Source organism: Coloeus monedula (genome assembly GCF_965178545.1).
Source record: "Coloeus monedula genome assembly, chromosome: Z".
In the NCBI taxonomy this organism is placed as follows: domain Eukaryota; kingdom Metazoa; phylum Chordata; class Aves; order Passeriformes; family Corvidae; genus Coloeus; species Coloeus monedula.
In genome coordinates this window covers 72123916-72148571 of record NC_138822.1, presented here as the reverse complement: position 1 = coordinate 72148571, position 24656 = coordinate 72123916, and the positions used below count along the sequence as shown (strand labels likewise).

Genomic DNA, 24656 nt, shown 5'->3' with positions numbered 1-24656 from the left:
GCTTTCTTCAGGGTGCTTCACAGGTGAAATATTAGATGTAGCTGAGCTCTACTGAAGCTGAGAGGGGGCAGTAGAAATCTTCTGATAGATATTTTTGGTGCAGGTAGAGGACATCTTGCAAGTCTTACCATCAAGTAGTTTCAGTGGGGAAACATTCAATATATTTCCCTGTATTTCCACCTCTTTTCCTCTTGTGGCCTCTCAGAAGGTAAGAATCTTATGGCAACATGTTAAGAATAAAACCCAAACACTTTCTTCTGGGCATGAAAACTATTACTGTTTTCAGCAGGTGAAGAAATATGGGTCTGCCTTGCCAGATTAGAGACCAGAGCATACATCCTCAAAATCCTGTTATGTTTTGCTTGTTTCCTTTCTTTCTTGTTGGTTTTTTTTTTTTTTTTGCTTGTTTGTTTTGCTTTTCAGTATATAATCTAATAATAATAACAATAATAATTTAATAAACCCCAGCAACCAAAAAACCAACCAAAAACCTGTGAAAAAATATGTACCTAGACATTTCTTAAAATACATTTCTTCAAGCTGAACGTTTCAAATCTGCTGTAACACTAGCTTTATCAGATTTAAGCATTCTATTTATCAAGTAAGAGACTTCTATTTATCAAGTAAGAGACTTCAGTCTCCTGAACTGTCTTAGTATTTTTTTTTCTGGAAAACATGTCTGTTCCCTCTCTTTAAGGCATAAGCTTTTTGATGGGTGGTCTGACTGGAGATGAAATCTGGCTTTTTTGAGAACTGTATTTTAAGTCTATTCTTATTCAGAATTCTGTTCTAATCTTGAGTTCTGTAATATAACATTACTTGTCAAAACACTCAAATACAAATCTAACCATTCATAAATTTGATACAAGGTGGTTGATCAGCTGTATCAAATCACAGATTTAATTGAAATACAAAAGTGAATTTATTCATCACTTCATCAACTGCGTCTCTGAAATGCCTCAAATATTGGCTGAGCATTTATTCTAAATTGCAGTAACCCATTTAAAGAGGCTGATTACCTGGTTTCGAAGACCATAACTATTTTCCTTCTTCACAGTGCCGTTTTTCAATGCTTTCTCCCTGGCATGGTCTGCCATCAGGTCCTGGTGCAGGATTATTACACTGGCGAGTTCGAGTGCTCTCTCCATTGATGCAGGTGGACCAGGGACTCCAACAGCTCCAGCCTCCATCAGTCACAACTGGTATTAAGACAACAAGCAGGATTAGTTCATCTACCTCTTTGAAGGTACACCATGATTCAACTCAGTTATGGTGACCCTGTGGATCATTGCAGCCTCCAGCACACAAGCCATCACAAAGATTTGGCTTTTGAAAATGTGCTTGTCAGTGGCACTGCTTAAGAGCCCTGGGCTTTCAACATTTTTGTCATACTAGGAAACATGCTCTAAGGCCCATTTTGAGCACCTGTGTGTTAAAAACCTGGCCACAGAGAATGAATGTACTGCACAGTACATTTTTTACATTGTCAGTTGTGGAACTGCATTCTTTTCCCTTTTACCCTTGTGGACCAACCTAATATTAAACTAGCACAGTAATTGTGAAACATGATCATGTTCTAGCAAACACCAAGCTTGTGCAGAAAACTGAAGACAAAATAGTTTAAGGCATGGTGAGATTGCTTTTGCCTGAAATCAGTTTACCAGTACTGCACCATGCTTCAATAATACTCCTGTGTACTTAAATGAACTTTGTGTCATTCCAAGACACAGTAGTGTATGTGGGACAATGAACTCCAAATTAAAGTATCTTCTTTATGGAAAGAACACAGTAGCTTACATTAACTTCCACACCTTGCCCTTGAGATTTGACAGCAGTAGGTATAAGGAAGTGCAATGAAATGCTTCTGTTCTTACGAAGGCTCATTTTGTCAGCATATTGTTAACAACAACTGTGCTCATTTTAGTTTATTTGGGTATTTACTAACCTTTCACTAATGTAGATTTGGGAATTTGACAAGCGATTCCCTTAAAATAACTTGAGCACATGCAGGTACAGACTCCATCTACCAGCACAAGGGTGCCTCCATTTTTGCAGGGTTCACATTTGCACACACTGTATTCGGTAATGTAGTCTTCAATTGCTCTTTCCAAATTTTGTTTCTTTAAATATGCATCTCTCATCTTAACTGGAACAAGTGTATGTATTGGAGAAGGCTGTAGAAGAAAAAAAGTCCATGCATAACATGCTTTTCCAAAGTTCTGAATCCTTTTGATATAGCCATCACTAGAGTAAACATCTGAAGAAACGGTTAAGATGAAGAAAATGCATGAAAGTTCATGATAAACTTGGAGTCTCACCTCCATCTTAGAACAAAAGCTTTCAAACTGTAAGAAGCCACAGCTTTGAAGAAGCTATACTGACCCGTTGCTGTATCACTGCTGGAGCATCAACCAAAGATTTAGCCCACTGTATATAATCCTCTACATCAACCATTTTGGATCTTCGTAGTAACATTTCTTTGATTTTAACTGAAAAGTCAATCTTCCCTCCATTAACTAAGGAAAGGACATCATCAATGACAGCAGTATCATTCCTTTCTGCTGCAGAAAAAAGGAAGAGAGGATGAAGAAGAAGGATGTTTAATGTCCATGCATCTGGAAGAACATCTGTACCCCTAGTGCAGCCAGGCCCTCTTTGTAAAATGATTATAGAGGGAACTCTTGGTTGCAGCAGAATTCAGTATCTGTTTGCTCATACCTCTCATGTGGGAGGAAATATTTTATTTTGCAATTAAATTAGAAAACCCTAGATCTCAAAAGAAAAGAAGGGATAGGACAATCTGAGATGCATTATGGGGATCATAGTCCTTTGATAACGAGCAAAAGATAATGAGTAATTCTACTGTATCCCCTGAGCTAAACCAAAACAGGGCAGGAATTAGAATGTACGAGCTTTTGCTTCATAATTAAAATACAAGAGCAGAGCACTGAAAATAACTGCCTCTTTGGCACTTAGTAGTAAATAATCTTCCCTTTTGCAATTTTTATGCCATGTGAAATAAAGCCCATCTCCAGACACATAAAGGAGCAGAGGGGAACCATGACAGGCAGGGAAACACAAATAGGGTAATCAGAGAAAGACAGCCTGTTTTGACTCCTCCCAGGCCTATTCCAGCAGAGCCATTAGCCCTGCAGGATAAGGATAGGGCTGAAGGTGAATCAACAGCAAGATGAGTCAATGGAAGGTCTCTCTGGATGCAAAGAATGGCATTACACAACTCAAATACTTAGCATCTATTTAGAGGAGTGCCACTGAAAAGGTTAGGGGGGTTCAAGGTGACTTTGGGAGGAACAAACTTGAGAGAATAAAGGGATAAAGGCAAAAAAAAGGGACTGATTGCATGTAGAAAAAGACTGATCTGTGAGCTTGTCTGTTATGTACTGTCCATCTTTGCAGTCTGTCCTGGCTTACCATTAAATTCCATTCTAGTTGTTTCCAAGGGGAAAGGGACTCTATTCTGCATGCATGCATGTGTATGGAGCTCTGTGTGCTGGCATCTAGAGCTGGACAAGGGCTGATAGGGACCTGGTGTTTGTAGTGGTAATAACTGGAGCAGTGACAATACATATGCCAGTGTGTGATCACTAGCAGGTGTCAAGCCAGACTAGCAGGTGAATATAGGATAAGTGGCTTGGGAGCCAAGTACCAGAGCAGCTGTTACTGTGGCCTAGATCTGGTGGGTTTCCATGATGCATTGACAACAACAGTCAGCAAGGGATGACCAACAGATGTCATCTACCTGGCCTTCTGTAAGGCCTTTGACACAGTCCCATATGACTTCCTTATCTCCCAACTGGAGACATACGGATTTGAAGGGTGGACTTGTTGGTGGGCCAGTGTGGGAACCCAGAGTGCAGAGAATATTTCTCTGCCTGTTTTGAGGGGTTTCATCCCTCTGAACAACACAGCTCTTGACTTCTGTCCGTGGAAAAAACTGACTATTATTAGAAAAGAACTAGAAACTATACTAGTGTAAATTAGGTGATAGACTATTATGTAAGATTGTCATAGGGTGAAAAATTTAGAGGTTTTGAGTTTGTTAATGTAGTAAATAGATAAAAGCAAAAAACATCAAAATGGAGGATTGTTGTTGTTCTCCAAACCTTCTTCTTCTTCTTCTACTACTCCATATTCTGCAGTAAAAGTAGTTTGGGATGATTGGACAAAGAATTCCACCGTTCCTGGCTGTGCTACTAAATAATTGGTAGAAAAGTAAAAATCATGTACGTTTTTAGTAACCATTGGTTAATTTATCTTTAAAAGGCTGTGTAAATCTTGATAATTGGGCTTTCTCCTGCATTCTCTGCTTTGTGCTATGTCTGGATCATGCTAGTGACTGTTTTTCTCTGATACAACTTAATAAACAACTACCAAGAAGCAGTGAAAGCTGAGAGTACCCGTTTATCTCTCAGACTCCTGGCAAGGACTTTAAAAACTCTCTCCCATCAGGAGAGATTTGATTATGGCACGGTTAGTGTCAGGCCAGGAACTGGCTGGATGGACACAGCCAGAGGGTTGTGGTCAATGGCTCTGTGTCCAGGTGGAGGCCAGTGACGGGTGGTGTCCCTCAGGGCTCTGTTTTGGGAGCAATGATCTTCACTATCTTCATCAGTGAGTGGGGTCAGGTGCACCATCAGAAAGTTTCCAGATGACACAAAACTGAGCCGTTAACACAACAGAAGGATTGGATTCCATCCTGAGACAGCCAGACAAACTTGAGAAGTGGGCCCACAAAAACCTCATGAAGTTCAGCAAGTCCAAGTGCAAGGTGCTGTACCTGGGTCAGGAAATAGCAGGCCTGAGAGAAAAGTGAGAGAACTCATGGAGAGCAGCCCTGTCCAAAAGGACTTGGGGGTGCTGGTGGGTGAGAAGCTGGATATGACCCAGCCATGAACACTCACAGCCCAGAGAGTGAAACATGTCCTGGACTGCCTCCAGAGTACCATGGGCAGCAGGGCAAGGGAAGAGATTTTGCCCCTCCACTCTGCTTTCATGAGATCCCACCTACGTTCAGCTCAGGGATCTTCAGCACAAGGAAGATGTAGATCCTGTGGAGCAAGTCCAGAGGAAGCCACAGAAATGGACAGAGTGCTGGAGCACCTTTCCTGTGAGGGACATGCTGAGAGAGATGGGGTTGTTCGGCTTGGAAAAGAGAAGGCTCTGGGGAGACCTCATTGCCATCTTCTAGTACTTGAAGGGGGCTTATAAAAAGAGAGGAGGGCAATTTTTTTACTCAGTTAGATAGTGACAGAACAAGGAGGAATGGTTTTAAACTAAAAGAGGAGAGATTTAGATTAGATGATAGGAGGAAGTTCTTTGCCCAGAGGGGAGTAAAGCAATGGAACAAATTACCCAGAGAACCTGTGGATGCCTCATCCCTGTAAGTGTTCAAGGCCGGGTTGGATGGGGCTCTGGACAGCCTGATTTAGTGCACTGAATCCCTTTCCAAAATAGAGTGTTGGAACTAGATGATCTCTAAGATCCCTTCCAACCCATACCATTCTATGATTTTATGTCTCCAGAGCAAGACAAGTGGAGGAGCTGGCTACTGGAGTGGCCAGGGTATCTAGGCCAAATACTGGAGAGACCTCGTGGTCCTGGGGTTGATTGAGACCTGTTTGCATATGAGTGTATTTCTAAGGCAACTGGAAGTAAGAGGATCTAAGGGCCAATTGCTGGGCAGACCGAGCACCTAAGGTGTTCACTGGAGACATCATGAGCATGAGAGTGTGAGAGAGAGAGTGTGTGTGTGTGTGTGTGTGTGTGTGTGTGTGTCAGGGAGTCTGCACCAGCAGTGGTAGTGGAGTTGTGGGCCTGGTGTTATATATCTCTGTCACTAACAGGAGAGGCTAACGATGCAATTGCTGGTTCAATTGGATATTTCAGGTCAGCTGCTAGAGTTATCTGTACTGATTATATATATATATTGTGGAGGGACTGAAATACCTGAGGTCTGTGCTGCCTGGGGAGAACATCTGCTCTAGATGAACCTGCTTGAGCAGAAGAGTTGGACAAGGTGGTCTCCAGAGGACCCTCCCAACCATCAGCTATCCTGTGGTTCTGTGATATTGCCCACTAAAAGACTTTTTCCCTGATCAGATGGAGAGGAGAAAAGGATGAAGCCACTGGTGCCATTTGTGTTTGCCTGCGTGCTGTCTGTATTTTGTCTGTATTTATTCGCGTGGCCAGTGATGTTTGTATGTATATATGTGTGTATGCGTCATGTAAGTGTGTTCATGTGTATGCATGCTGGGAACACATTCCATGTTTTGACTTGGGAGCATGGAAGCACGTGAATCCCACCTATATTGGTCTACTGGATTTGTCTTTTCCCTAACAGCAATAACTATATTGATTATTCAGAGGAAGCAACTGGTATTATCTTTCCTTAAGCAAAAGACATAACATAAACCAAGGATATACTTACATTTGTCCTTCACATGCATTTTTTCACATTTACCACCATCAACACTAAAACTGGCTTGTATGTTTGTATATGCAATATTGGCATCTAAGTGATAGCCAAGGCATTTCTTCACATCTTCTACAGTGATTCCTGGAAGTAGAAATAGGTAATTAGATAGATTGAATGAGCATAAACACCGAGACATTATTATTCTTACAAAATACATTTCAGGGCTATTGGAAATGATTGTGGCTTTTTTCTTCCCATTTATCTTTTACTTTTTTCTTGTTTATGTACTCAATATGAGAATGATTGTAATTGAAGTGCCTGAACAGATGCAGGTGAGATTTGTGGTGATTAGGAAAATACCAAAAATGGATTTCTGTTTTCCTTTATCTAGTTGAAAGCAGGTGTCCCTTTAGGGACCATTTTTTCCTTTTATTATATTGAAATTTTGTCTTTTGCAGCTGCTTAATATTTACTGTTTTTACGTGCTAAGTTACTGAATTCTCCCAGTGTCTCTCCTAATCTTAATTATGTTTCTCTGCTCCTTTCCCCCAAAAAGGTAATCAGGGCCACTGATCTCTTGAAACTACACTTTTTCTATAAATTCTAATCCTCTTCTACCCACTACTGTTTCCAACACCTCCTTTCTCCTTATTGAACTCAAACACATTATCTGAAACTTCACTTTTGTGAAGGAAGTTCTTAAGAAAGAATTTTGCTTGAAATTGGGACTTAAACAATTGGGACTTAAAAAAAATCCAGAACCACAATTTTGAGGTGCTGAACAGAGTAATAGTGGGAAATATAAGTGACGTATTTGCCCCATGTCCCTTTGCATAGCCTGAATATTTGAGAGTAATATTGTTATTGGTGCTACATGCAGCAGGTACTTATTTTCTGATCTCCAAAATCAATATGAGAATTGCCTTTTTTCACTTTATGCCAGTGTGATCACTTTAATCCAGCACAAACCCACCTGTATTTTAACTGCACGTGAAGGAAGATTAATTTTTTACTCTCCTATCTTAATCAGGATATGGAATACTCCAGTATGAATGTTGAAAGCTATAAAATCAATTTCAACACACCTAAGTGCTCCATATGGTTTCTAGAGAGCACTTCAATTTATTCCTTCTTTTTTGTCACCACCATGCTCTTAGAGTGATTGTACCACAAAAAGGTACCAACTAGCAAATAGGATTTAAGGTTTAGGTGGGTTTTCTAGTCTTTGGAGATCTCTTGCGAATCATGCAATTATTGCTAATTATTCACGAGGTTTGTTTAAGGTTTTTTTACCCCTCTCAGTCACAGACTTAAAACAAAGATTTCAAATAATTCTGTAAGTTACAAATGTTGACTCTTCTCTCTGTTAATTCATGTAATTCTATAATGTCACTGGTGTGTCACAAGCAGCATGCACTGAACTGTCCTGTTCTCAGTATTTTTCCACATGCACAGATCTACCATCCCACATCTCTTTGAAAGTCTGAGAACTTGGTGACAATCAGCATAGCAAAGCCAACAAAAAGCATACCTAGTTGAGACATAGCGTAATTATCCAGCACGTAAACCAGTTCATATTTTCCTCCTACAGTTCCAGAGACCGCATAGTGAGTTCCATAGTCTTCTAGGAATTTGAAATACTCCCCCTTGTCATATTCAGTAGGCAGAAATTTTAAATCATGAAGGAAACTATCTCTGAGGCGGATATCACGACTCCGAATTTGGAATCTTCCCAGCTGAATCTGTCCTTTTATATGAAGGAAGGTTTGGTTCTGAATAAAGGGAGAAGAAAAAAGAAGAGAGTGTCATTCTGGTATGCCGCATGGCAGGAAAATCTGTGGTAACCTGTTAACCCCCTGATTCTGTGATGCCATGTTCCCTCTGTTCCCTGCCCTAGCCTTGGCCGCTCCCTCAGACTTTCCCTATTGGTTCCTGTACCCCAACCCCGCCCAGGGACCGCCCCAGGGACCCTGACAAAATCACCCCGCGCCCAGACCACTGGGTTTCTGTCTGCCTTCGAGGGCATCGAGACAACACGTGAATAAAGCCATCTCAAACTCTCATGAGAGACCCTTCTCCACCTCTTTTACCACCACTGCGTTGTAACACTGCTGGCTGCTGGAGCCACATCGTGGGGCTGTCTGAAATGGACTCTGGGATGCGACCAGTCGCACTGCCCTAGGTAACCCCCGCTGTGCTCACAGACCTAGCAGCCTGCTAGGCAGAGTCAAGCGGTTACAACAAAAATCTGTTCTGTTTTACTTGTAAAGAAGCTGCAGTGCTTTTCACCATGGCATTCAATCTAGCATTATGGAAGAGGGACCAATTTGTTTGATAAAAACTAAAAAGCTCTCTGATTTAAACTGAGGAAGCAGCAAGGGAGTTATTTTAGTTCTTCCAATTTTGCAGAACTCTTCCCTTACTCATTTCAGCAAAGCCTTTGTGATCTATTTGATAACAGGTCTCTTGAAGCACAGTGCCTACCGAAAAGTGGCTTTCTGATTTTATAACATTGAGAAGTAGTCGTACATGGCTTGCTAAAGAACAGAAGCTGCCCACTCAGGTCAGATGGAGTTTCCTCTTTGTTTATAAAGTCAGAGCAGAACTAAGTTCTCTCTTTTTTTGGATCACTTCCCTGTTATTCTCAGACTGTCAGAAAGAAGGGCACAGCTCCAATTAAAAACAAAACCTTCCTGACTGCCAGAAAGAAGGGCATAGCTCCAATTAAAAAATCTCCAAAACAACATTATAAAATGAAAATTAATGAGGAGAAAAATCCATTTGATGCATTTGACCCATACATACATTATAAGGCTAGGTATAGCAACTGATATTTTTGTAAATTACACTCCAGGTGGTTTTATATCATGTTCTAAACTAGGACTTAGCTACTGCCCATAACTTGTGAAATAAAATCTTGTGAAATAGTTGCACTTAAGACTCTAAGGAAACACATCCCTTCCAAACCCCATTATTATTTGCAGTATTTATGACTCCCTTAATAGCAGTGCCCAAAAGGAGGTATGTAAGAGGACCTAGGACCTGACCACCACATTATCCAGCACCATTTAATGGATCTTAAACTGCTGACTCAGATGCTGCTTAAGACTGGCAGAAATCTTCAGGCTTCTAAATCACTGTGAGATTTTTGTAGGTGCCATATTCTTGCCAACCAGCATGCACAAATCATTTCTCTCCAGGTGCCTCCTGGCACCTCCAGGCTTCTGACACTAACTTTCATGTGAGCCATGGAGGGTTCTCATGCAGGAACTGCCACTCCACAAGCCTGAAGCCACAGGAGTTTGCAGTGATAGAACTCTGCTTGTGACAGATTGTGACTCATTTTCTGAACTGATCTCTGAGCAAGAATTTGAGTCCAAAACTCCTATCACAAGTCACTAGACTATAGGCTGACAGTAAAACCCCCTGAGCCATAGAGTTTGATCTTTTGCATCTGTGGTTTGAGGTTCAAATGGTTTGTTTCCATCCCAAGAAAACTCATACCAGTACAGCAAAGGCAGTGCTGGATTCAGCTTATCTTAATAGTGCAGACCTTCATCTTCAGCATTATTTTAATTCATCAGTGATAAAACTTAGCTTTGCTTTCCCTTGTATCTGTTTGACCTGCAGAGCTCTGAATGGGTCCTAGACAACAAGACTGACAAACCTGAAAATTTTAATAGTTGAGGCAAACCTAGTATTCCTTGCACATGGTGTATTTTAGCTCTATGGGCTTGATAGGCTTTGAGTATGATGGCATATTGTAATCACAGACATTGGCAGGTAGGGTGGAAAAGGGTATATGACCTGATCAGTTGATTTTACTAGCACACAGCTATTGGATTAGGCCATAATGTCATGTTGTGCTCGTTTTGGCTGGGGTAAAGTTAATTTTCTTCACAATGGCTACCATGGGACTGTGTTTGGGTTTTGTGCTGAACACAGGGTTGATAATACAGAGATGTTTTTGTTATTGCTGAACATTGCTTACACACAGGCAAGACCTTTTCTGCTATTTTTACTGCTATGCTGGCAAGGGAGCTGGAGGTTCTTGGGAGGTTGGGGGAGACACAGCTGGGACAGATGACTCAAATTGATCCAAAGGATTTTCCATACTATATGACATTGGGGTCTGTGTATAAAGTGGTTTGAAGATGGAGGAAGGGGGGGGATGTTTGGAGTGATGGCATTTGTTTTCCCAAGTCACTATTACACGTGATAGAGTCCTGCTCTCCTGGAGATGGCTGAACACCTGCTTGACCGTGGAAAGCAGTGACAGAATTCCTTGTTTTGCTTTGCTTGTTTGCATGGGTTTTGCTTTTCCTGTTAAACTGTCTGTATCTTAGCCCATGAGTTCTCTTATTTTTACCCTTCCCATTCACTCCCCAATCCTGCAGCTGCTTGGGGCTTGTCTGCTGGCTGGGATTCAACCACAACATCACTTTTTGTGGTCTGTCTTGTTTTGACCTCACTAAATGCTAAGGCTACTTCTTTACTGTCAAATAAAATGGGGTAGGGTCTTTCCGCTGTTTCAAAGGGCAGGTAGTGGTATGGCTTGTGTGCAATCCCAAAATGGGCTTGCTTTTCTCCACACTGTCTACAAGAACATTCCCTTCAAACATGCTGTGGGGAATTGCAGGATGGGCATTGCTTATGAGAGCATGAGAGCTAGCACTGACTAAAGTCACGGCAGCATGCTGCTAAAACTGTGAGTTATCATGTACCAGTGCTAGTGCCTGTGCCTTTTAGTCCTGGCTATTTTATTTGTCCGGATGTACCCAAATGTCTGAGATCTGATCTTTCAGTTGTTACTAAAATTTATTTTGTGTTTATGTAGTGTAGGCGTACTCAGTGGCAATTTCTCATCACAATACTCAATCTAATTTGCCCACATTGCACTAGATCAGAGTGCTCTCTAATCAGGATGAGACCAGAGGTCTTGATCCTTTCTGACATCAAGCCCCTGATGAAGATGAGAGTGCTTGCTAGTCAAAGATAGAACAGTGGGAAAAAGAAGATACTTTGAGTTGCCCTTTGGCCATGTCTGAAATCTTAACCCTACTGTCACTTGTATTTATTTTTTTTAAAATAAATGACAAAAGAGCACCAGCTGACTAGAATACTTAGATTATTATTGCCTTATTCTAACACTGCATAAACCATACAATTTGTAAAATAGTTACATTAAGACCTTTAGAAGAGTTGACTCACCCTTTCTGTGTAGCTTTGCAGGATGGAACCAAATGTATAATTCTTTCTGTAATCATATTTGAAATTTCCTTCTGAAGCAGTTTTATTTCCATCAGTAGGTGTGTATTTCAGAGAGAAGCCAGCACTAAAATGTTTCTGTTTTTCTATGTAAACCTCTCGTAGCATTTTCACACGATCAGTGTAGTACACAGATGACAAAGTTTTGTCTGCTTTTGTCTGTAAAGAAAAGGTTGTATGAGAAAACAAAATAGGCAGTAGTAGAAAAATCTATGTAGCACTTTAAAGCTGTACCTTTTACAGAGGATATCAATGCATTTTCTTACAGCTCTTTTTCCTTTTAAACCAAAACAAATGGAAATAGCACTTCCTCCACAAACTATCTCGTCTGGACCAGTTCAGTGGTTCAAAAGTGAACAGAAAACTGCAATGGCTATAATTTAGTAAGTATTAAATCTCAGCATGTAACACTGTAAAAGTAATTTATGTGTGCCAACAATCCCTTCACACAGTCTACAACTTCCTTGTGAGGGGTAGAGGAGGGCACTGATCTCTTCTCCCTGGTGACCAGTGAGGGAAGGGCTTGAAATTGTGTCAGGGGAGGTTTAGGTTGGATATTAAAAAATGTTCTTCACCCAGAGGGTGATTGGGCACTGGAACAGGCTCTCCAGGGTCACAGCACCAAGCCTCAAAGAAGCATTTGGACAATGCTCTCACGTGACTCTTGGGGTGTCCTGTGCAGGGTCCAGAGTTGGACTCAATGATCTTTGTGGGTCTCTTCCAACTCAGGAGATTCTCTGACTCTATGTGAGGAATAATAGTCTCTCTTTCCTAAAACACAGTTAAGATTTCCTAAAAGCTCCTGACTTCTGAAATAAGTCAGAATTATGATTCTGCCCTCTTTTCTTACAGAAAACAATAACTAATTCAGAATACCTGTTTCAGTGTTTATTTTAGCATACTTTAGCAGAACATCACATTTTAGCAACTGAAAATTGTTATACAGCAAAATCAAATATAACCAGAGATCTCTGGGTCAGATTTATTCATTTTGGGAAGGACCTAGTTTAAATTGTATTTGTTTTATCAAGTTCCTACTTACAGTAATCTAGGAGGCAAAATTATGCTCTGATTTCTGAAAAGTATCTGACTTTTTTTCAACGATCAACATTTTTGGTGTTCAAACTTCACTGAAAGTCATAGTCTGAAACTTAAAAGCCTAACAGATTTTTTTTTCCCCAGTGGGAAGAAGAAAATCAGCACTGATTAGACAAAACAAGTAGGACAAGAATATTGTAATATTATGTCTGCCTTTTTATCAGTGGCTTTTACATGTCCTTGAAAGTGTAGCTTATTTGCTCTTCTGCGTAGTAAAAGTTGGGTATCATAATCCTTTCTGTACATCTTTTGTTCATTTCCTCTGCTCATATTTTAAACCTTCCAGAAAGACAGTTTCATTTACTGTGCAAGGGTGCAGCAACGAAGATGCGGGAATTTATCTGGCATAACTGAGCCTAACTGCTGAAGTAAATGTTAACATAAGATGTTTTCCTCCAGACGTTAGCACAAGCTTGAGCCAAAAAAGCTGCTGCCTGACTCAAGAGATACGCTGAGTCTTCCAAGAGTATGCCAGGACCTGACTTTCAATTAAACACATCCTAGTTTTCAAAGGACTTAAACTTACATCATAAGTGAGAACAGCCACGTTCCATGGCTTGCGGTAGTACGTCCGTGTGTTCCCATCACGCACCCGTTCACAAAGACCATTGAAAAAGTCATTGTCAAATGGGCTGGCCAGTGGCTGCATTCCTAAAACATTGATTCTACAAGAAAAAACCAAGAGAAATTATACTTCAAAAGAGGGGATGTCAGCACACATGACCTGTAGACAATGGTATGAAGAGTGGAAGAGTCATGTTCTGTAAGAGATGGAGATTATAGCTGTGAAACTGAATCTTGCTCCATCCAAGCAGCTTGCCTCATCTCTTGTGGTCTTGTCCTCTGAGTATTGGAGATAAGGATACATCTTTTGTAAAGTTCTTGAAGGAACGTGTATGAGAAATAAACAAATAAAACATTAAACATCAAACATGGTGAGAACCTTAGGAATAAAACAAGGTAAAAACCATTTTTGTTTGACCAATATTTTTGTGAGAAAGAACATTTGCTCTTGACCAGTACATGTGAGAAAGCATTCCTTGTAGATTTAAAATGTACATCTCAACTATGTATATATATTTTTAATAATTTATATTTGTTTACTGGTAGATACTTGGTTATCAACATCCATCAAAACTTTAGAATGAATATACAGCTACTCCTAGCATTGTCTCATTTTGCAGGGTGTGACCTAGTGGAATACCGGCATTTCTTGGAGCATAAGAGAGGAAATCTAAACCCTTACGAAACTAGGAAAGCAGGCACAACAGCTGTATAGCTCTGTGCATCTATATACTGATGTACAAGAAATATTTCCAAAAATAACTGCTCCTTGGGGGATTCTGTATAAGTTTTTTGCCCTTTTGTGCCTGTTTCATACATTTCAATCTTTTAATTTCCAATATTTAAATCTGAAAAATATATGTGTACCTGTCTGAGTGTAGAAAGTGGTAAACAAATCATCAATCACCAGCATCGCTACTGAGTCTCTATACTACGTTTTATCATGGTAGATCTTAGTAATGGATTGTAATAGAAACTTTTTAAATTGCTTATATATTTGGTTTACTTCCCCATGCTAAAAAACACAGCACTTTTGCTCTTGCACAGTAAGAAATGAAATGAAAAGGATGTATACTTTTCATTAAACACATGGTGATGCTGTAGTATACTTTTATCTTCTGTTCAATTTGGATTGCTGCCTTCTAACTCTATTTATAGGTAAACAATATGTCACGTTTTCTTTCTGTTAGAGATGAAAGAAACCCAGAAGGGTCTGAGAGCAGAAAGATTCATTTTCAACTTAATGATGAAAGCTCCTGTAAACAACAAAGATCTGTGAAGGGGAGAATTCAATACTGGAAAAAAGCTGCACGCAAAGTGTTTTTGCACTAAGGCATCCCATTGTATAAGTAGTCAAGAGATATTTTCTCTCTTTTAGGCATGCGTTTTAGTAAAGTAATTGGGAATTACTGATTAGTTGTGAAATATTATTAGAAACAAATCTATACATCTATAAACTTTACATTTAAATAATATGTAAGTTTATTCATGTGATGTCTATGTAGGGCTCTATTTACTAACATTATGATTGATTTACACTGTCTGCACATTTTATCCTCACAAGTATACAAAATAAAATGGTAGTTAAGTGTTCTTTCAAAGGCTACATAGCATTTCTTAATACAAATGCTACCATGATTCAGATTCCACTTTTGGGAATGTCACTGTGCCCAAGTTTTTTCAGCTGGCTTTGGAGTCAGTCCCAAATTCTTCACTAGACCTAGTACTACATTTTACTACATACCCGTGTCCTGCAGTCCTACCAATTTCAGACACATCAATTTCATGGTTTTTGCATGGTGATCGTGGGTCAGATTCACAGTCATCTTCATCAGAATAGTCTCCACAGTCATTATCTACATTGCATACAAGTCTTCGCTTTATACATCGACCTGATCAAGGAATAAAACATTGCATGAATGCATTTTTGTCAAGATGGACTTTAAATGGCCCCCTCAGCTACTCTTTATTAAGATCTTCCCCTAGGTATATTTCTACTATTGTCAGGAGGGATTAAAATCCTATACTCTGCCACTTTCAAATAAAAAACCCTGCATACTACTGTATTGACATATAAGCTAGTAGGATGACTGAGAAAAGTAAGTGGCAGGAGAACTGCTGTCATCTGAAGAAAATTGTTAAATGCTAGATGGTGCTGTAGTAAACTTCAATTGTTAGGTTGGTTGGGATTTTCTTATTTGTATTAAGAGAATACAGGAAAATACCAATTAAACATCAACAAAGAATTCTTTCGAAATAATTTAAACTGTTGTTATTTGGACTGTATTATTTGAATATTATATGAATAATATGTACTGTCCAAAACTATAGTGATTTCTAAAGCAACAGGGTTTACATATCACAAGTTTTACAGCGACTCTTTTTTTTTTCCTACAGGATTAAAGACTTTGGTAAATTAGCCATAGCATAATAAAACAACACTTTGATATCATCAACCTCACCTGTAAATGCCGCACAATGCCGGTGAACTAGCAGTTAAGGGTCTATGTTCTAATTTTGAATTGCTTTATTTGCGCTTTTCAGTATTTGAGTTAAAAACAATACAAAAAATGTCTTGGAACTCCAAATTAATTTACTATCTTTCTCTTTTTGTTTTGACTAGTTTTACTACTATTAACTTTTCCTACTTTGTTTTGATTTCTGATGAATCTTGAGCACTACATTCATATGCCTTGTATTACTTTACAAATTTATACCTTATTTTGGATCTAGATGCATTCTGGTCTCCAACTAACATCTATCAAACCAGCTAGATCACTAAACTTCCATATCCATTCTGTTAAAATGCCTTCAGTCCTGTTTTTTTTCCTGGTGATTTTTCATAAAACTAGTGATTCAATAGCAGGTGGGGCAGTTAAGCTAGAAGAAAGGATATGGTCAGCATGGTCAGCTTCTAATCATGGAGTAGAAGTTACAGATGAAATTAAACTAGATGCAAATTAAAATGAAAGATGAGAGGAATGTACCCCTTCTTAAGTGGTTTTGCTGCTGTGGTTTTGGCATTGTGGCTTTGAACCCACCTGTCCATGGACTGTTTTTAAATGCTAGCATGAGGCTGATACAACGTATTCACAGAAGTAAAATGTGGTTTCTGAGTTACTGCTTTACTTGCTATGGCATGAAAACAAAACTTACCTGAACTGCACTGAAAGTCAGTACCACAGTCTGGTTCTGGTTCTTCAGGACAGACTTCACTGGTTTTACAGGTTTGTGTGTCTCCTAGGGCTTCCAGGCATGCTCTTCCACCAAACTGCCCGAATCTTTCAATACGTCTGGAGCGAAACTTGAAAGGCAAATAACATTATTAATATTGCTCAGAGAGAAAAGAGAACTCTACCAGAACTTCAGGGTTTCCAGCTGAACTTAGAACTTTCTAAAATGAAACGTCTTTGGTGAATTTTTTTGTTGAAAATCGATAGGCACAATTCATGCTTAAAATAACATTGAATTAAGAATTATGTTTTAAAATACTTAGCTAGTATGTAGAGATGCTAATTTTTCACTATTTCGTTTACTATACTATTTTGTTTATTTCATTCCAGTGTGGAAATGCATCGTTTATACTTTGTATGCTTTCAAGTCTTTGATTTTTTAAAGTCTTAAAAGAACTCCCCAAAGAAAATAAACATTTGCTTTTGAAAAACAAAACAATTTAAAAAAATAAAAATAAATTGAAAAATAATGTTCTAAACAAAAACACCCACATGGCCAACATAGGTAATTTATATGAAGAAAATATTTTGAATGAGAATACTTGAGCAGTATTGCAGAACTGGATGTAGTATTCTCTTACTCTATGGCTTCAAATCTGACATTATTTTGGGTTTCATCAAATCATGAACATACCAGTATTAAGAGCTGCAATCTGACATTTTCTCATAACCAACAGGCAGACAGATATCATCCCTTTGGTTGTGACTTTGGAACAAAGACTTCCAAGGACAACTTACCCTTTGAGTGGTGCATGGGTCGCAGGGCCCCCACGCACTCCAGCTGCTCAGTTTACAGTCTATTGGAGATGGAGCATTCAGTTCCCTTGTTCCCCTGTAAAAAGCTTTTTCTGAAGAGCTGTCAAACAAAATATTCCAGTACAGTCCTGGGCAGTATACTAAAATCACATGTGAGTTTTTATTTAAACCATAGACCAGTATTTTGGAAGCATCTTCAAGCTTTCTGTTTCATTTTCACAGCGGTACTGAGATGTATCAACAGCTGCCTAATATTAAATTTTTTTGTTGTTTAAAATTACATTGAAATAAACTTTGAAGACTTAATAAGCCAGGTCTTTTCCCGTTTTTTAGATCTTTGTGCATACAAATGCTCTTCTGGTGGGTCATATTATTGAAGAGAATGAAATAATAATATACAGAGAACATCTGCAGTCTCCTATTCAGACAGTGGTTGCACTCCCCAATACGTAAAGCTAAAGACAAAGATACAGCAGCACATCTCAAATGCATGTAGCACTTCAATACATCTTTGTGATTTTAGCTTATTGACTTTGATGGTGTTGCTCTTAAGCCTGGATAAAAGCATAAATGCTTTCCAGAGTTGAAAGAAGACTCATAAATTAAGGTATTACTTGGTAACAGGATAACTTAACATTGCTAGAAAAAACAGACATGTTTAGCTGTCTTACTATTCTTCAGCTTGCCAAGTTGAATACTCTTGCAGTTAGGCCTACTTTTTTTTTAGAGTGACTCGTCGTTTTGGTGCTCAGTTCTAAATACCATCAAACTTCTAGTTTTCAGTAAGTGTAAGGCCATCACTTAATAGAAATCAAGTTTCCTTAAAACACCCACTGGTATATATTAAAAACTGATGCACTGTAGAATGACTTATGAAGTTTAAAAAGTTTACTGGTGACTTAATCTTCACAGGGAGCAGTAGTAGATAGCAGAGGAATAAAGGAGCAATGAAGTCTGACTTGCCTTGTTTACTCTCAGAAACTTACTGCAATTTGGCCTTACATTTGAACTATTCATCTGCTGTGAAGCAATCTCTCTCTGCATCTCTCCAAGTTAATGCTCTTGCCTCTGCTCTACAATGGCACCTTCTTTGTTGAGCCGAGCTGGTTGGCAGATTGCAGCTCCTGCAGTGTGAGGTACGTATGGGTTTTCATTGCGGGCAGGGCTTTGCCCTCCGCTCTTTGACCCCCTTACGTCATACAAATACCGCAGGAGTCCAAACAAATGTAATCTGATTCCACAAGATTAAGAAATCTGCAGTTTGGATGAGAAAGACATAGAATTTGGTCCAACTCTCGGGTGCCATTTATTCTATGTTCAGTTTACATGTGTACTAAGTTGTTATTGAGACAATAAATTGACTTTTTTTTAGCTATCAAGTCTTCACCAGCTCAGGGATCACAGGCTTGCCCAACACTTGCCATGACAACTATTAAACAAGAAACAGGTTACCCAGGGAAAAAGTAGAATGTCCTTCTCTGGAAATATGCAACACTGTTGGCAGGATGTCTCGATAACCTAGTCTAAAGCCCTGTTTTGAAGACAACATCATAGATGATCTTCAGAAGCTCCTTTCAATGTATTCAGTAGGTCTGTGAAATTCTGGAAAGCTGAACTGTGTTGCGGTGCAAGTGGCTATAGCCACTATGGCCCCAGAGGGAACGACAGCATTTGAGTCCTGGTGGTCAGGCACCAATGTCTAAGATCACCTCTGTGGTGATGGTGAGTTCCCATAATCCTCAGTTTCCTTAATTTCCTTATTACAAGTTGGTTGGTTTCTGTTCTCCCCTAGTTTTATGTAGAAAGCCATAAATATTTATCCCCTTAGTTGCATATGTATCAGTTCTGGAAAGTTCTGTGTAACATGATGCCCCATTGGTTGTTCCCTGTGATCCCTCCTACAAGTTATGTCCATTGGCTACTTCCTAGTTAACCCCTCCCCTACCGCCTTACACAATTGGTTGTTACCCTTATCCCTGCCTTCCTTTCCCTGAGTATAAAACCTCTGGACCCTCTTGTAAAATTGGCTTTTCGTGCCTGGATCCTTCATGTGTGATAAGCCTGCTCATGGAACCCACACAGAGAGTCTGTCCTGCTTCTTTGCCTCTGCTGATGCCTCTACCACCCTAGCCTGGGGCTCGCTCCTCAGAGTGAGGGGCTCGCCCTCCAACCGCTGTGACTCGCCTGCCAAGGGCTGTCATCAGCGAGACGCTGTGCCACCCTCCAAGCTATCCCTAGGCTTGGTATCTCTGTAGGGTATTTGAAATTTGATGTAGCCTCTTCAAAAGCAACTCTTTCATCTGTAATTAGCTCATCTTACTGATACTTCATGCTGAGCAAGCAACTCTTGAAAAGTTCCTGTACAGTTTTCTGTGAAGTATTTTCTTACCACTCAGCATGACAGTAATGTCAGCAATGGGAAAAAATTAAAATCTACTGCTCCGGCAAATGAATGAGAATCGGCTTGTTCCTCACTGTAGCTGCAGAATGCCTTTCCATCTCCTTACAGATGGAGGACTGCAAACATCCGAGTAACAACATCTGTTCTGGTATCTTGGGTTGAAGACTGACAGGTTCTCCTTAAAGATAGTAGGAGTGAGAACCCTTAGATGCTAGACCTATAAGATATATTGAAGCATTTAATGGAATTTACGAAAGCAGATATTTATCGTATTCCTAGTAGTTACCAAGTATTCTGATGTTAGACAAATTTACACTGAAATACATTTCTGAACTTCTAAATTAATGTAAAAACAGAGCCAAAAACCCGTACAGGCAAGAAGAATTAATCATGGAAAGCAGCCACATGCCTAGAGAAGCAATAAGACTTAAACTATTTCAGGTCCTAAAGATTCTCCCAGAGGTGGTTGTCATTATTTAGAGTCTAAAATAAAAAACACAGGCAGAAAAGACTGAGTTGAAGTTTCCAATGCAAATGGAACTCTTGCCATCAACTGTCTGCAAACCAGAGCTGATGGTAGTCTCTGACTGACTTTTGGGTGGCAACATTTTTCACATAATTAAAGATCTTTTCCAACCTAGGTGATTCTATCATTTTATGATAATCACAATTTAACAACTTTTTGCAAGAATATTCATTGAGTGATGTACATACACCCATGGGCCTTCTCCAGCATACTGTATGATGTTCACATGATTTGCTGCAGATCCAGCTTTAGGGTTTTGAATTTACTTGAGGTTAGAGAAATAAAAATAATAATAAAAAAAAAGTCAGAAAAATCTCACTGCAAATGATTCATAAAGTCTGAAACACCACTATTGCATCCACTATACAGATTATCTGGGAATTCAAAGGGACATATATTCAACAACATTGTTTACAAGAACCAAGATAGTACAAAAATTTGCAAACTTGTCACCTCCATGTTAAATTTGAAGTAAAAATGTTTCTGAAAAACCACATTGAAGCAGATACTACGTCACACAATTTATATAGGAGAGGAGGTAAAAGCAGTTCAGCTACTGAAACACATCACTGAAGGTGACAGCTGGGAGCATAAACTTCAGAGACAGGCATGGAAATCAAAACATCTTCTCTGCTATCCTTTATTGAGAGGTTTGAGGGACAGAAGAGCACTCTTTGGAAAGCAAAAGCTGTTTCACAATCAGTACACAGAACTATTTGCACCTTGTCTTGGATTGCACAGTACACTCTATATACCCTCAGGCCACACAGCTCTGATGATTTGCTGTTGAGTCATATTTCAGAATAGCAGGCTGTTGACTTCATCAGTTACAAAACAGATGACTCAAAAAAAGCCTTGATTTTATAATTATCACTGACCAAGAAATAAGGCATATCTTTCTTGAATTTGAAGACATGATAGCATCACTTGAGAGCATACTTTGCCAACTGTAGTTGCTAGCACCATCTTCAAGCTGCATAGCCTTTGGTATGCTGGGGAGCTGGACTGCTGGCCAGTTTTGTCTGCTATGTATTTTCTCTAATAATCATGTCTTCTGTCTGAATGGTTTCTAACTGAAGATACACAATTAAACATGTTTTAATTGGATCTGAATGTTAAAGTAGTAATAACCACCAAAACATAAGGAGCAAGGGCCTGACCAATATGTGGTGGAATGACTCCATCAGGGAACAAGAGAAGGGCTGCAGGTGTCATTTATCTGGAGTTCTGTACAGCCATTGATACGGTCCCCCACAACATTCTTCTCTCTGATTTGGAGAGTGATGGATTCAATTCCATACTGATAGATGGATAAGAAAGTGGTTGGATGGTCACATCCAGAGGTTAATGGTCAATGGCTCAGAGTCCCAGGGGACGTCAGTGACAAGTGGCATCCCTCAGGGGTCCACACTGGGACCAGTGTTATTTAATATCTTCATTAATGATATAGACAAAGGAATTGAGTGCACCCTCAGCAAATTAGCAGATGACACCAAGCTGAGTGGTGCTGATGACACACCTGAAGGATGGGATGCCATCCAGAGGGACCTGGACAAACTCAAGAAGTTGCCCATGGGAATCTGATGAGGTTTAACAAGACCGAGTGCTGATGCTGCACCTGGGTAGGGACAACCCCCAGTATCAGCACAGGCTGGGCATGAACAGACCCAGAGCAGCCCTGCCCAGCAGGACTTGGGGGTGCTGTGGGTGAGAGGCTGGACATGCCCCAGCCATGGCACTCACAGCCCAGAGAGCCAAACGTGTCCTGGGCTGCATCCAGAGCCCCGTGGGCAGCAGGGGAGGGAGGGGATTCTGCCCCTCTGCTCCGCTCTGCTGAGACCCACCTGGAGCACAGCATCCAGCTCTGGGGTCCCAGCACAGGAAGGACAGGGACCTGTCAGAGAGTCCAGGGGAAGCCACTAGGATGATGAGAGGGATGGAGTACGTCTCCTGTGAGGAAAGGGTGAGAGAATTGGGATTGCTCAGCCTGGAGAAGAGGCGGCTTAGGGGTGACCTCACTGCAGCCATCTCATAGCTGAAGGGAGCCTACAAGAAAGATCCAGAGGGGCTTTTTACCAGAGCATGGAGTGACTGGGTAAGGGGGAACAGATTAGAAGAGAATAGGTTTAGATTAAACATTAGGAGGAAGTTCTTTGTTGTGAGGGTAGTGAGGCATTGGCACAGCTTGCCCAGAGGAGTTGTGGATGCCCCGTCTGTGGAAGCGTTTAAAGTCAGGCTCGATGGAGCTCTGAGCAACCTGGTCTAGTGAAAGGTGTCCCAGGTGGGACCTTCAAGATTATCTTGTCCCTACCCCTCTGCCATGTGCAGGGACACCGCCCACTAGACCAGGTTGCTCAAAGTCTTACCCAGCCTGGCTGCAAACACTCCCAGGGCTGGTAATCCACAGTGTCCCAGAGCAACCTGCTCCAGTGTCTCACTACCTCCAAAGTAAAGAACTCCTTCCTAGAACCTAACCTAAATTTCCCCTCGTTCAGAGTACATGCATTACTTCTCATGCTATCACTATAGTTCCTGATGAAGAGTACCTCTCTAGGTTCCCTGTAGACACCTTCAGATACTGGAAGGTCTGGGGACTATGAGGTCTCCACACAACCTTTTCCAGGCTTAAGAGCCCCAACTTTCTCAGTCTATTGTTGTAGAGGAGGTGCTTCTGTCTTCTTATTAACTTTGTGGCTTCCTCTGGGCTGGCTTCAACATATGTCTAGTATAAGGCTCACATTTTATCATCACTTAGTTTTGACCATTCTTGTAAATGACACAGACATTTCTGGTAGAGTAGCTCTTTAGATGTTTTCACGATCATTTGGTAGGGACTAGGCCTTTGTTCTCCTAGTGATACTTGCAGTGAAAACACAAGGGCTATATTTTCTAAGATTAGAAATAGGCAATCTAGGAGACTTTAAATATTAAGAGAAGTACTATCAGCATTAAACTGTGCATCTTCAGAAAGAAATATATTGAAACTTGCATGCAACAGAAAAAAGATACCTCAGCTTTACCTGCCTGCAAAAATATGGCTTCAACTACTATCAGTCACTTTTTTTGTGTCACGTATACCCAAAATAAACAGATAAACCATTGTTTATCTGACTCTTCAAAATACAGCAAGAAGTAGTTTTCTTTTTCATAGGATATCTCAGCAAGGTACCATTAGAAATGTCCACACGGGATGTTTAAACTCTGTGTTAGAGAAACAAAACAGTGGGGACAGCTGCAGAAGACAAAGAACACTTACCTTCTGCTTTCCCCCCAAAGTGAGGCAACCATCTTTGCATTGCATAGTATGGCTAGAAGCTGCAGGATAACATGCATGATTCTCATTTTGTAGGTGAATAGACTGGAATTGTCGTGACTGAATTTGTAATTTATTTATTCCTTTTGTTATATATTACCTAGAGAACAAACAAAGCTGTGTGTACTGAAGAATGCCAGTAACTGGCCAAAACTGCCTTACTGTAAGTGCTCTAAAGTCCACTTTTCAGAAAATGCCACTTTTTTCCTGAATGGGGAAAGACTGTGAAGCACTTGCAAGGTTAAAAATAAACCAATTTTGTTTAACAGTACCTTTTGAATATAGGAAAGACATTATGTATGGAATTAATAGAGCCATTAACTGCCTAGTAAATCTGTCATAACAGTGACTCATGTAAAGAAAAATAGTTCCCAAAGAAGAGCTGTTTACAACAGCAAGTTCAGTGTATAACAGCTTTGGAATCTTCATTTGGGGTACTGGAGGACTGAAGTCCCAAGATTCCTTTTTTATTCCTCCCCCAGCCAATATAAAGGAACAACACAGTATTTTTAGTGGGTTTGAATGAGACTAAAACTCATCTAGAGCTTTCACTCTGTAACAAAAAGCCAAACCACAAGCCAGCTCTTTAGAAGGGCATTCCTTCTCAATAGTTTTATGTAATCCAGAGGTAAGGCATCCTGTGTTGGACACAGTCACAAGACAGAAGTCACTCATAAATAACCTGCTTTTTAGCTGTTAAGAATTACATATCTGGATGCAATCTTAATTATAATGGGTAAAGATATTCCAAATTACCATGTCTCGGTCCAGCTTGATGAATCCAGTGACAATAAACTCATTTATTAGGCAAGAATGCAAGACACAGACACTTGTAATATTGTTTCATCATACCTGCTATCACAGTTCGTTGTTCTTTAAGACAGAGACTCAGAGTAAACAGCTATTCAAAGATAGCTAGCAGACCAGTAAGCATCTTTGGTCAGCTTGTAAGAGGTCCTGCTAACAAGCTCTGAGTGACCAGCCTGATGGCCATTTCAAAATCTAGGACTGACCAGCAGTGATTTAAATCCTTAACTGAAATGCTGGTAAAATATATTCCT

General features: G+C 40.0%; 1 protein-coding gene across 1 annotated transcript; it reads right to left on the bottom strand.

Moving 5' to 3' along the window:
* Window positions 1–1038: 1038 nt before the first annotated feature.
* On the bottom strand, window positions 1039–23624 carry C9 (complement C9; the record flags this gene model as incomplete). The annotated part of the gene is made up of 11 exons (XM_082302273.1): window positions 1039–1199; window positions 1946–2174; window positions 2383–2561; window positions 6449–6577; window positions 7968–8208; window positions 11648–11863; window positions 13329–13467; window positions 15111–15258; window positions 16523–16670; window positions 17338–17455; window positions 23539–23624. The coding sequence occupies 11 exons, from the start codon at window positions 23622–23624 to the stop codon at window positions 1039–1041; spliced, it is 1794 nt and encodes a 597-aa protein (XP_082158399.1).
* Between the last annotated feature and the right edge of the window lie 1032 nt (window positions 23625–24656).